We start from the raw sequence: 13,698 nt of genomic DNA, 5'->3' as shown, positions 1-13,698 counted from the left end.
AATAAAATATTGAAAAATTACAAAAATACAGGACCTGAAAAAGTTTCAAAATTTAAGTTTTTTTTTAACTTCCAAAAACGATAAAAGTAAGGGTACCATTCGATTCCTTACATTTCATCCAAAAAAATATTGTATAGCAACTATATACATAAACGCAATATTTCACCGACAAAAACGCAATTTTCTTGTTTTGTCCATACTACAAAATGCGCTCCCAGAGACCTTGACGTCACGTTCCCTTATCGTTTTGTTAAGGGCGTTTCGCGAGTGAAGTGCGACTGTCGGCCTTTGACTACAATTTCTGACTTTTGTGTTACTTTAATGCAATGGGTCCCATATAGACATTTGATCCTAAAAACAAACCCGATCGATTGATACCATAAATGAAAATTAGTCATGTATTATGTAACTTACCTTTCTTATTAAATGCACATTATCAACAGGCGACAACACATTCCTGACATGCCCCAACGACATAACATGCAGTTTATCTTGTTGTCCCGTCGAAGGATAGTACACCGTCGAAAACCCATCGCAAAGTCTACAGTTCATATAATATTCATCCTTCCCGTCTATATTATATAACCCATTTAAATTGTTCACATGTATCTTTAGGGTTTCCGTACCAATTTTAATGGTTACAAGTTCAGTATCGTCCATGTATAAGGTGTTAAAGGTGCTAATGTAGGGCAGGTTAGGGAGGATGTCTGTGAAGTATTGTTTGGGTGTCAATTTTGGTTCGGGTTTAATTGAATCCGGTTCTGGGTTGTTAGGCTCGGGTTTCATTGAGTCCGGCTCTGGGTTGGTCGGTTCCGGTTCTGAAAATAAACAGTTTTTATCAAATCAAATATCATTTATTGTCAGGCAACTAAGGCCTATAGATACATACCTTACAAACTAACATACATACAATAGTAAAAATCTTATAAGATAAGCTAAAAATTATTTCGGCGACACGGAGTTTTTCTGGTGGGTCGCATGTTCCGGTGTAGGCAATCAATATATCCATAATGGCAAAAAAAGATTGAAAAAAATAAAAGTATCAACAATTCAATGAATTGGGTAAAATAAGTCCGCTTGCGCAACTGCGCAGCGACGCCATTTTCCATGGCGCTGACTAGACGCCGACGCTCGAAAGACCTTAGCACACTAGTGTGTGAATGGCCCTGAATTAACTTGCACATATTATTAGGTACAAACCATAGAGAAATATAAGTAAAGACAGAGCGGTAACTCCATACATCAGTTTTCTAATCAAAACGCGAGTTATTTCGTAGTCGACATTAACGTCAAGGTAGTGGAACTATCAGTACCGGTACTTGACACCAGATGGCATTAGTTTCGCTACTGACGAAAAATGTACTACTAAAACAATTTACAACTAATATTATAAGCAGAAGGAGTTGAAAATAAGAGTTCCGGTTAATCCGGTTATAATATTAGCTAAAAATTGTCCAGCATTAGAATTTTTGTTTGCCGCTACATCTATTGTCAACAGAACTGATGTCCGCTACTTGACGTTAGATGTCGACTACGAAATAACTTGAGTTTTGATAAGAAAACTGATGTATGGAGTTACCACTCTTTCTTTACTTATATTTCTCTGTGGTACAAACACAAAAAATTCCCTACCTTCTATATTTTCAGTACTTTCAACTTCCCCAGTATATGCTTTTAGCAGTTTCCGCATCATTTTGCCACTAAACTTGTTTCCATCACGTCTATCTGCGTTCGCGAACGTGTCGCGAGCGCGGCGAGCGGCGGCGAGCGCGAACGTTCGGCTCGCGCGGTGCCGCGAGCTGCGCTCGTGCTCGGCTCGGAACACACGAGGGACTTCGAGCGCGCATATGAGACAAGTGTATGTGTTGACAGCTGAAAAAATAAAGGTATTAATAAACCATAGATGGTAGGATCCTATAGATGTGCTATTGGCAAGGTGCGACGTCGGTGGAGGGGGAAGTGGCGCTGATCGTCACAAACACAGGTAATCTTATGGAATGTCCGACATTAGTACTAGCGGCAGCCGCTTGAACTAATTTTACTCCATAAGATTTAACGTAGAAAGTCCGACAAAATGAGGGCAGCACCAGTCGTGCACCTAGCGAATACGCGAGCAAAACATACGCAATGCGACACTATGATTGGTCGAATTTATTTGTTGCCCACCATAATACATACTAAATTTACGGTGGGGATTAAAAAAATGTGAGACTGTGACAAGGACAAACAATAATAGCGCTTTCGCTGCTACTCCTACTGAAAGATACATAGGACTATCCCGTTTGGTCATTTCCCCCCACCCCTCATGCCTGATCCCGTTATACTAGATTCATGTAATAAACAGTTTTTTTTTTTCGTCTAAGACGGGGATGGAAAAAAAATTGCCGTGTACGTTGGAGGGTCTGCCATCTTGTAACCTAATTCGGCGCCAATAATCAAGGGGCTCCTGTGCTGCCCCCTACAGTTTATGCAGGTTACATATCGAGCTCACAAACATCTTTAACCTCTAGCCGACCATACGTCAAACCTTGCCAAGCAAAAATAAATGTTATTCTGTCAACACAAAGTTCAAATTAGAATGGAACAGGAGACCTTTTTATAGGTCTCTGGGCGGCTAAAGGTTATTAGCTAACGTTCCTAAAATATAATTCAGATGACAAATACCTTCTGTCTCGTCAACAAATGCCACATCGTCACTCGCTTCGCTTGGTGTCTCCGATTTTGGCTCCTCACCGATATATGCTTGTACAAGCTCTTCAAACGCCTAAAAATAAATACAGGTTATAGCAAAAAGCTTCAAAACATAAATGTTGTACGTTTTTTTCTTAGTAAAATGGGAGATGTAATAAGGGGTCAACCATTCATTACATCACACGATTTTGAAGATTTTTTGACCCTTCCTTGTTACACTTGGTTACATTTGGGTTACCCCTCCCCCCTGGTGTGACGTCACATATTTGGTAATTTTGTTTTCAACTCAATCAACAACTTCAATTAGTTTTTATTATTTTAACAAAAAAATAAACATTTGTAGATTTTGTAGTTAGAAACGTATGACACGAAGCCGATTAGGAATAAAAATACATCCATAAAAACGATTATCATTGCAAAACAGTGAATAAAAAAAATATAAATCATTTTCGGTTACAGATGTAGTTAAAGTGACGTCACAAAGATAAAAAGATAAGTTAAAGATAAAAGATAGTTTATTCAAGTAGGCATAATTACAATGCGCTTATGAACGTCAAATAAAGCTAGGTAGACCGGCTCCAACCCTACACCTCTGCCCCGAGAAGATTTAAATCCCCCCTCAATTGGAGGAGGGTATCCCATTATGGGACCGGCAACAAACTCGGCGGGACACATAAAAAAAATACAGTACAATACGGAATACAACAGTACAATAAGGAAAAAAAAAAGTTTGTGACTCCTCCCTCCCCCTTGTCACAACATGTCACATTTTCTTGTCCTGACCCCCCCTAAACGTGTAATTATTGGATGATAGGGAAGCTAAAGCCCTTGTTACACGTCGCCGACAAGCCTTCTAACCGTCTGACCTTGGTCAGTTTTGGTCAAATTTTGTTGGAAACAACTGTCTATACGGTCTGTCGGGACGGACCAAGGCCACGCGGTCTGAAGGCTTGTCGGCGACCGTGTAGCAAGGGCTTAACTCTAGATTGCGCTTTTTGAGTTGCAAGATGGGGGGAGGGAACTAAGGGCTCATTTAGACGGTGCGAGAACTCGCATGCGAGTTTCATTACATTGCGTCATTTGATCGGTCGGCCGAGTTGATGTAACCTCAATGGTCCGCAGTGTAACTAAAATCGTATATGGGTTCGCGCGCCGTCTAAATGAGCCCTAATGGGGGGAATAGTGTAGAGTAGATAATCAATCTTTTACCTCTTCATTGAGCACTGCCAAGGCATGCTTCTTCTGTCTGTAGTGGGCCGTCTGTTCATTGATAGCATACACAACGTTACAGGTGTCACAGAAGCCGACAGCTTCCGGAGTCTTCGCAGTCTTGTCTGTCTCCGTCTCAGAAGATGCTTTAGAGACTGTAACGTAATGTATATGTATTACATTTTAAGAAAGAGTCTTGCGCACACTATCATACATTGCTACAGTTTTATACTATTTTCATGTATATATTTTGTAGTTTCACAGTGCCTTGGTTTTACTGTAATGAATGATGTGTTACTTATTTGACTAATAAAATAAATACTAAATAAATTTTTCAGACACAAAGGATACGTTGACATATGACAATTCAATACCATTTTTTTGAGATTTGGCACTTTTAGGTAATAAATTGTATGAAGATGATACCTGTCAGCATATCCAATGTGTTTGAAAAATAATATACTAGGCAGACTGCCACCTTAGTGGGTACTTGGGTAGTGACTTCAGCTACAAAGCAGGATGTGTTTATCACAAATATTCATTCCCGAGTTATGGATGTTATCTATGTATTTATCTGTAGTTGTAATTTCACACATTAGAATAAGAATAATATTTGTTTAAAAGAAAAAACCTTATTAACAATACATAATACAACACATTCAACATCCTTTTAACATAACTTGCATGAAAATATACTATTCTTATTATTTACGTTTAGATTTGGCTATTTACTTTCTATTAACCCTGTTAATTAAAGATGTTTTTATGGGAAGGCATATTCGTTCATTCGAAAAAGAAAAAAAAAATTGCCTTCAGTTGAGTCCGCAGCAGAAAGATGATTACTCAGTCTGTCTAAAGCAGCCGCCACAAGCTCCCGTGCAGCCCGGTGTCCCGAGCTACCGTCGTGAGACGGTGACATCTCCGTGTGACAGAGGTGGCAATACATTCTCAGGTTTTCTGGAAATAAATAATCCGTTATCTTTAGCTAGGCATAGATCAAACTATTCCTAATAATTGTCATGATCCGGTTACGTTATTAACCCTTGATACATATAGGGCACAATAAGATATTATAAGGAAAAACATTAACACGTTAGAACGTCATCTTTTTGTGTTTCTGCCAAGCAGAATATTTAGGATTAAGGTGGCAATGAGGCTCGAATTGAGGATTTCTTATAATCTAGCCGTTAAAACGTAATATAGTATCTTTATGTATACATCGCGGTATCAGTATCAGTCAGTAGTAAATACATAATTAAAACGAACTCATTCTCAGAAGAAGCTATTTCGCAATGATTCGTCAAATGCGATAAGGAAAATGTATTTGTTTTAAAACAGATTTTGTGGTTTACAATACTTTAAACGATATATTATTTCCACTTACGTTTTAATATAGAAATAGTATTTTCACAAATTCACCAAGTTGTATTCGGTGATCGAAACAATAACAATGACACCTCCACAAAGAGTATAATAACTAATGTATAGTTAATAGTAATACTAGAAAAGCGGTTTAGACTCTCGCGCGAGCCACGAGACGAGCCGCGAGCCGCGCCCGAGACGCGAGTGTAAGCGGTGAGCTCGCGGCTCGTCTCGTGGCTCACAAGCTCGTCGAGCTAATATAATTTAAACACTAACGGCACGGCATAAGGTTTATAACCGAATGACAAGCCGAACGCGAGTGTAAGCGGTGGACTCGCGTCTCGTGGCGCGGCTCGCGGCTCGTCTCGTGGCTCGTGCGGGAGTCTAAATGGCTATCAGACTATAGAGTATTAAAAAGCTCTAATAGATGGGCGTACCGGACAGCGATCTTGGTCCGGACGAGGCGAGGGATTACCGCGAAAACCGAAATTCGCAAATTGCAGGGATTTTTCTCTTTTACTCTAATATAGTTGTAATTAGAGTGACAGAGAAAAATACTCGCAATTTGTGGACTTCGATATATAATTCTTAATTCAATAACTATTGTTGTTGAACGAAGATGTCAAATGTGAATTGTTGCACTCTGAATGTCAAACTTGTCAACAAGGTTCTATCTATGCTATCAACATCTAAATTAGTCTAAAATAGTTTAAATAAATGCTCTAAATATGAGTGAAACTGATTCGAAATTGTGTAAAATTTGTTTGAACAGCAAGACACAGACTGGGTTGTTCGATAACCCACCACTGAATAAGTTTTTCAGTCATGTTTTGGGAATGCACGTACGTACTTACAAGCTTTTGTTTATTATTCGGATCCACACAGAACGAGACCACGAAATTGCCAAGCGAAGCACCGTCTGTGTAGACGTGCCTCGTGCGAGGCAAATGCATTCGCGGCCACATTACCTCGGGCGAGGCACGTCTTTATAAACCGAGTTGTTTCGAGCGACTATTGCCTCGCGAGGCGGCTTGTGATGTGTGAACCCGCCTATTTCTAATGAAGTGTGTCTGTTTTAGTAAATTCTGTGAAATGTCTTAGTAAATTTGGATTCCTGTACAAATAATTTAGTTGCAATAGTGACAGGAAATAATACGTAAAAACTACCCAACATACATATAATTATATAGCTAGTCCAGTACTACAACTCTTTCCTACAACATTGGCAACAAGTTCAATTGTGATTAAATTTAAAAATCTGTGTTCCGTTTAGTTTTGTCTTAGTTATTTCCTTTTTATTTATGAACTATGACATTCACATGTATCCAGAAAGAGACCTTATAGTGGAGTCCTTAGAAATGTTAAAATAGTTTATATTTTTACAGTTAACTAATTTTTTGGCTAATGTAGAACATTACCGCACCCAAAACCGCAGGGTATACTTATCATATTTTATTTGATAGGAACCTCCTATAAGAACTTGGCTCTGCGGGTGGTGCGGTTCCACGTTAAAGAAGATTGTGAGGCTGGTGCAACTTGCTGAGGAGTCCCACGCCTACCTGTCTCAGGTGAACCTGGTGAGCACCAAGAATTAGTACAGTCAGCAGCAGAAGTTGCTAAGTGGGCGAGGTGTTCATAACTACCTTGACGCGCTCTTATTCTCTTAACAATAAAGTTGCATCAAGATCATTTTGAACACCTCACCCACTTAGCAAGTATTGCTGCTGACTGTACCCTTAAATTGACAGAACACATGGAACATCATAAGTTCAAACTTCCTTGGCCCTTTAGTAGCTTGATTCTAGTTAAGAAAAAAAAAGAGGGTCAAAGATTATGTCCAGTATATTTGATGTTGCCGAGTTAAGGTTAAAAATTTTTGTTTTAGTAGCCTATTTTACAGTTTGATGCATGCTCCCGCTAGTGCCCATGCAAAGGCGAAAGTATTTTTTTTGCCTACTATTCAAGTAAAATTATCTTCTAGCTGTTAGCAGATAATAGGAAAAAGATGAATATCAATCATTTTTTCATTGTAAAGTACTAAAATAACATGATTTCAGTAAAATATCTTGTTTTCAGAATAAGGAAGAACATAGAACAGGCCATTTTGCTCTCTCTTTCCACCACAACGAACATACGGACATTCCTCCTTCACCAACAAAAGACACAAGAAAAACAAAACATAAAATTAAAAACAAACAAAAAGATTTAAAAGAAACTGAACATGTACAACTTGATAATTTAGAAAATGAACATGAAAGTGAATATAAAATTGAAGAAATTAAAGTGGAATCCTTAGATATTGATGTAGATAATGATATTGAAAATGATGATGAATTTAATGAAACAGATGAAACACTTGAAACAGATATTTTAGACAGACCTAAAAGAAAAGTGAACCCTAAATTATATGCTAAATGTGAACAGTATAATTTTACGCTGAAAGTGTTGAGCATAGAAGAGCAGAGAGCGGAATTGGATGAGAAGAAGAAATCTGAGAAATATTTGAGTAGAAAGTACAAGTGTGAGTTTTGCGGCATCAGTTTTGTGACCAAAGATGTTTTTGAAGAGCACAACCAGAGGCATCAGGAGGTTGGTATAATAGTGCTAACAGACGAGCGTACAGAACCGTGACCTTGGTCTGGTCAAATTATCTCATTCTCGCTCTCACAGCTGCGTCCTTAAAGAACGTATGGTGGACCACCTTACACATGATCGAACATGCGACCGGACCAAGCTCGCGGTTCGGTACGCCCGTCTGTAATGGCTTTAAGCGTTTAAGGCCCACTTATACTTGTTTTTGTAACATTTTTATTCAGTCCCACAGCCCACATGGATGCCCGCTGTGCCATCTACGCTTCAGCACCGCTTTGGTTCTCTCCCAGCACGTGTTGGCACATGCGCGTCGCTTCACGTGTCGTCTGTGCGGTGCCGTCGTTACACGGTATGCGTTTATTTTATTTACTAGTGTACAGTGGGCCAAGAAAGTGGTCTACCAGTTTTGACAAAAGTTTCTCCGAGATCTAACGATCGCTAAGGTTGACAATGACGTACAGTTGACGTACGTGTGTCGACCTTGTCGTCTCATGACGTTCAAACGAACCTCAACCGTAGGGTGGTAGACCACTTTCTTGGCCCACTGTACAGTCGCCATCAGATATATCGGAGCGGCCAAGGTGGTCACAAATATCTGAGCACGCCTCTATTGTCAACGTTTAAGAGTGCTTGTTCAGATAATGTAAACATGAAAATGAAAATGGGCGGACATACAGACGCACGAGTGATCCTATAAGGGTCTCGTTTTTTCCTTTTGAGGTTCGGAATCCTAAAAAGGTACAATTCCTAACTCTGTGCCTATTGTCACAGTTAATTATTGTATTTAATTGCAGGTTTAGCGATTGCGAGAGCCACCGGCGTAAGTGCGGGCAGGCGTGTCCTGGCGTGTGCTCGCTCTGCGGTAAAATATTCGCGTAAGTACAATGTAATGAATAATAATAAATACATTCTTTATTTGGCAGGAAAGAAACCCAAAGAAACATACATAATAAAAGGTGTAAAAGTATAAATAAAATACAATAAAAAATAATAAAACTTACAACCTAATTTAATTAGTTGCGCCAATAAATTTGCAAATATCATCACTACATAGTATAAAAAAAGTCGCTTCCCGCTGTCTGTCTGTCCCTATGTATGCTTAGATCTTTAAAACTACGCAACGGATTTTGATCCGTTTTTTTAATAGATAGAGTGTGATTCAAGAAGAAGGTTTATGTCTAATTTGTTAACCCGTGCGGAGCCGGGGCGGGTCGCTAGTTATAATATTTTTGTTACAGTAACCAGAATTCGCTGGACAACCATGTAAGGGGCGTGCACTACAGAAAAGAAAAGAAGTTTGTGTGTTCGTATTGCAATCTGAAGTTTCAGACCAAGCAGCGCCTCGCCATACATACTAGGTAAGTAGGTAATAATGAGTAGGGGAAGATTTTGACAAAAATGAAATATTAGATACACTTTCATAATACACACACACACACTTTTCCACTTTCCTTTTAACCCTTTCGATGCCGTGTCAAACACAACACAAAAGCTGTCTACGAGTAGGTTATGTTGCTCTGTGATATGTGACCGATTAATCGGTCTTTGGCGTTGAACCTACGGTGCGGATATATCGGTCATTGGCGTCCAAAAGGTTAAAATTGTAATATGACCGCGTTGGTCCAATGTTGTCTTAAATAAACGGATTTATTATCATTCGTTTTATTTCGTTTGGGTCTTAGGTTAGGGTTTTACAATGTGAGTATTAAAAGTACAACATCAAAACACTTACAAAACATTACAAAATATATAAAACCTTATAAAAATACACACATTATAATTATTTATTATTACACTTTCCAACTTCAAAATTATACTTAATCTTTTCCACGCCGTGTCAAACACAAAAGCTGTCACTCAGACGCCACATCATAGAAGTGTCAAAACTGAAGTTGAACTTTATGTATATGCACGTAGTAGGTCGATGTTGCTCTGTGGTCTGTGACCGATTAATCGGTCTTTGGCGTTGAACCTACGGTGCGGATATATCGGTCATTGGCGTCCAAAAGGTTTAATGAGCCCTAATTTGAGGTATTTACTAGTGCCAGTTATTTATCGTTGAACAGATGAAAAATATGAAAAATCCTGCCTTCTAGTTTGAAATATGTACTCTGCCACACGTTTTCTGGTCACAGGATTAGGTAAAACGTCAGCTTTTGACACCCCCGAGTGTCCTTTTTTAGGCTTTCATACCTCGAAAAAAAAACGGAACTCTTGTAGGTACGATTACTTTGTTGTCCGTCTGTCTGCCCGTCCGTCCATCTTTCGTCTGTCGCACTCATTCGGTTTTATATGAATATCCTTGCTAAAACTCCAGAAAAACGTTTTAACGTGATAATACTCCAGAAAAATGTTTCGTTTATTTACCTTTTCGACGCCGTGTCAAACACAGAAGCTGTTACGCTGACGCCACGTCACCGAAGTGTCAAAACTGAAATTGAACTTTGTGCATATGCACGTAGGTCTATGTTGCTCTGTGGTCTGTGATCGACAAATCGGTCTTTGGCGTTGAACTTGCGGTGCGATATATCAGTCATTGGCGTCCAAAAGGTTAAAGAAAATAAATTTATTTCTCCCTGCTAGGACTCACACCGGGATAAAACCATACACCTGCGAGCTATGCGGGCGCTCCTTCGCTGCGAACTCTAACCTACGTAACCACCTAGCAGCACACGCACAGGCCCGTCCACATTACTGCGTGGAATGCGACAAGTCTTATAAAACGAGGAAAGGACTCAGGCGACATCTGTTAGAAGGCGCTTCACATGTTGGAAAGAAAACGTAAGTGTTTCTTTTTTACAAGCTTTTATTTAGTTTCACCTGTCCCGTTGTCTGTCTGTAATCAGATCTTGCAAGTTAAATTTGATCCACTTCCCGGTTTCCGATTGAGCTGAAATTTTGCATACACATGTAAGTCGGGTGACAATGCAATATTATGGTACCATCGAGCTGATCTGATGATGGAGACAGGAGGTGGCCATAGGAACTCTGTGATGAAACAACGCAACCTAATTGTGTTAGGGGTTTTTAGAATTGTCTCGATGAGTATTAGTTGTCTGTCGTAAGAAAAATACAGTCAGCGATAAAAGCTCGTACCAAAAATGAAATTTTTGCCAATAACTTATTTCCTTTGTACTTACTGTAGAAGTGTAGACCTTATCTGGTTGCATTAATTTAATAATGGTCTGTTAAATTTCTCAATGATAAAAGTAAAATATAGCCTTAGTATTTCAGAGCAGCATATATCGCATGAGTATGGTTTAAAACCATATTCATGTAAACATGCGGGCGGTCGGGGCAAAAACCAACTTGAGTATCCTGAGATACTATCTCACTTATCGTAATCCTGAATATATATTGTATTTTTAAAAGTGGCTATAAATTGCATATTATTAATGGAGTAATTGGGGCTTCGGTCTCCTGAGTCACGCTTAAAATTCTAGGTTTTTCGTATTTAAATGAACCAAACTTGCATTTTATGGTAGTTATAACACCTTTTCATAATGGGACATCTACTAAGCATGTTAGTAGAACATGGTACAGCAGTTCTTCTAACAATCTATGCTACTATTGTCTCCTCGCTGATGGGACAGAATAACAACAAGAAATAGTTGATTGACCCAATTATTATTATTCCATCAAATATTTCAGTCACTCGTGCCACCACTGCCTGAAATGTTTCACTTCAGAGAAGCTTCTGGCGTCTCACATGAGCTCCGCGCATACAAGGGAACCTGACTCCTGTTCTCTCTGCCAGAAGGTACAATTTTCTATTATTAAAACTTTAAACATCTCTCTTTTATAAAAAAAACTAGCTTTTGCCTGCGACTTCGTCTGCGCGGAATCAGTAACATCAGCTAGAGTAGGAATAGCGCCTGGATAAAATGTAATAGCAATCCTTCAATTTGAGCATTGCTCACACCAATCAACAGGCAATTCATTAATTTTCTCATTCCCACCCCCCTTTTCACCCTCTTTAGGGGTGGTTTCCGATATAAAAACTATCCTATGTCCTTTCCCGGGACCAAACTATCTCTATGCCAAATTCAAACAAAAACCGTCAGGAAGTAACAGACAGACCGACAGACAGATACACTTTCGCATTTATAATATTAGTATGGATAATAATTGATACTCTTCGAGCAACACCGGCTTCCGATACGTCGGAAGGGAGGAGCCCAAGCGATATCTTACCGTACAAATCGTTCTGCCATTTTTTGCACACAGTTTCACTTTTCACTCACTACATACAAAATCCAATCTGTAATGACGACACAAATACATAGAAAATACACGTCAAAGACAGATCTCTTTGTGTACCTATGGATGAGTCACAACACGCACCGCGCTAGTTGTGTGCCACTGACAATCCAACCTCTAGACTGAGCTTAGGCCAATTCTTTCATGAAACGGATGCTGCCAAAAATACGGGGGTGCGGGGGGACGAGGTGAGCGAATCCCGTGCCGTGATTGGTCCGTTCAAAGACACGGACCAATCACGGCGCGGGATTGACTCGAAGATGGAGTAACGCTACCGTATGTGTGGCAGAGGGGGTAGCGCGACTATGCTGCTCAGTTGGGCATGTGCTTCGGCAGAGGGGAAATAGTGCGAATGCCGACTCCCTACCCGGTGTTGCTCGAAGTTTATACTGCTCTTTACGAGGAAGTTTATTGAAATTATTTTGGTATTTTTGTACTCTTTAGTATAATTGAAAATATACATCTGTAACACATTCAGTGCCGAAAACCCGACTATCAGGTATTTTATGATTTCGTTCCCAGGCCGGACGACCCGATAGTCGGGATCGTGGTACTACAGCTTTATATGACGAAATTTTTGTGGCCTGGCGCGGATGTCTTGTTTGGCTGGGTGGCAATGAATGTGTTAAGATAATTTTTCTCAAAAATGGACGGCAAAGTCGACGTTGCCGGTTTAAAAATAGGTCGCGAAGTGCGTAGTTTATGGTCAGTCAAAAATTAAAAAGTTAAAAACATATCCTCAGCCAGCAAGTAGCTACTTCCGAGCCTCGACAATAATGTAATATTACGGTTTAACTCACGCATTTTTAGTCACTTGTCACGTTTGCTGAGCGCCCAGGTCCCCATTTTCATTTCATCACTATCGTGATTGTTAGTGCTTGAAATTGGAGATCTAGGGTCTCCTAAACATGTCGGGCGAGTGACTAAAAATCGTGAGTGAAACCTTAATGTAGGTATGACTCACGACAGTTTAAATTCGAGTATATATATAGCTTTGTTAACCTTTTGGACGCCAATGACCGATATATCCGCACCGTAGGTTCAACGCCAAAGACCGATTAATCGGTCACAGACCACAGAGCAACATCGACCTACGTGCATGCATATACATAACGTTCAACTTCAGTTTTGACACTTCAATGATGTGGCATCTGAGTGACAGCTTTTGTGTTTGACACGGCGTGGAAAAGATTAATTCTGGTCGGTCTAATTAGACTCTTTATTTTCAGACATTCTTGACGTCTGCTAGTTTGAAGAAGCACATCCGAAGCGTACACGAACCGACAGTCTAACCGAGAGGCTGCTACTGTCACTGTCGCACTAATAAGGAAGTGTGATAGAGAGACACAAAGCGTTTCGTTGTCGTACCAGCGATTGTCACCTTGGCTAGCAGTGTTGTCACAAGTTTAATTCGTAATTAAGTGTCAATACCAATCTGATTTTCGGTTTTTTCCATTTAAAAAAGTTTTATGTTGCCTTAGAACAGTGTTTTTCAAAGTGTGGGTCGCGAAGTTCAGATTTGAGAGAAACTTATGGAAAGCAATTTCATTTTTTAAACTTAAAAATAATCCAATCCTTTGAAGT

At 39.6% G+C, this 13,698-nt stretch overlaps 2 protein-coding genes across 2 annotated transcripts; one reads left to right on the top strand and one right to left on the bottom strand.

Annotated features, from left to right (window-relative positions):
* Positions 1-487: 487 nt before the first annotated feature.
* On the bottom strand, positions 488-4,819 carry LOC134660041 (uncharacterized). Its single transcript, XM_063515741.1, has 6 exons — positions 4,744-4,819; positions 3,901-4,055; positions 2,665-2,764; positions 1,633-1,872; positions 643-818; positions 488-541 (listed from the first exon to the last, which is right to left on the bottom strand). Exons 1-6 carry the CDS (start codon positions 4,817-4,819, stop codon positions 488-490), a joined length of 801 nt encoding a protein of 266 aa, XP_063371811.1.
* Positions 4,820-5,977: 1,158 nt separating this feature from the next.
* On the top strand, positions 5,978-13,413 carry LOC134659932 (gastrula zinc finger protein XlCGF46.1-like). The gene is made up of 9 exons (XM_063515629.1): positions 5,978-6,104; positions 6,726-6,839; positions 7,339-7,851; positions 8,079-8,203; positions 8,649-8,729; positions 9,093-9,212; positions 10,438-10,635; positions 11,506-11,614; positions 13,344-13,413. Exons 1-9 carry the CDS (start codon positions 5,991-5,993, stop codon positions 13,404-13,406), a joined length of 1,437 nt encoding a protein of 478 aa, XP_063371699.1. The 5' UTR covers positions 5,978-5,990; the 3' UTR covers positions 13,407-13,413.
* Positions 13,414-13,698: the final 285 nt, after the last annotated feature.

This window comes from Cydia amplana, chromosome 26, assembly GCF_948474715.1.
Source record: "Cydia amplana chromosome 26, ilCydAmpl1.1, whole genome shotgun sequence".
In the NCBI taxonomy this organism is placed as follows: Eukaryota; Metazoa; Arthropoda; class Insecta; order Lepidoptera; family Tortricidae; genus Cydia; species Cydia amplana.
Note: the sequence above shows the minus strand (reverse complement) of the source record. Positions and strands in the feature narration are given on the sequence as shown.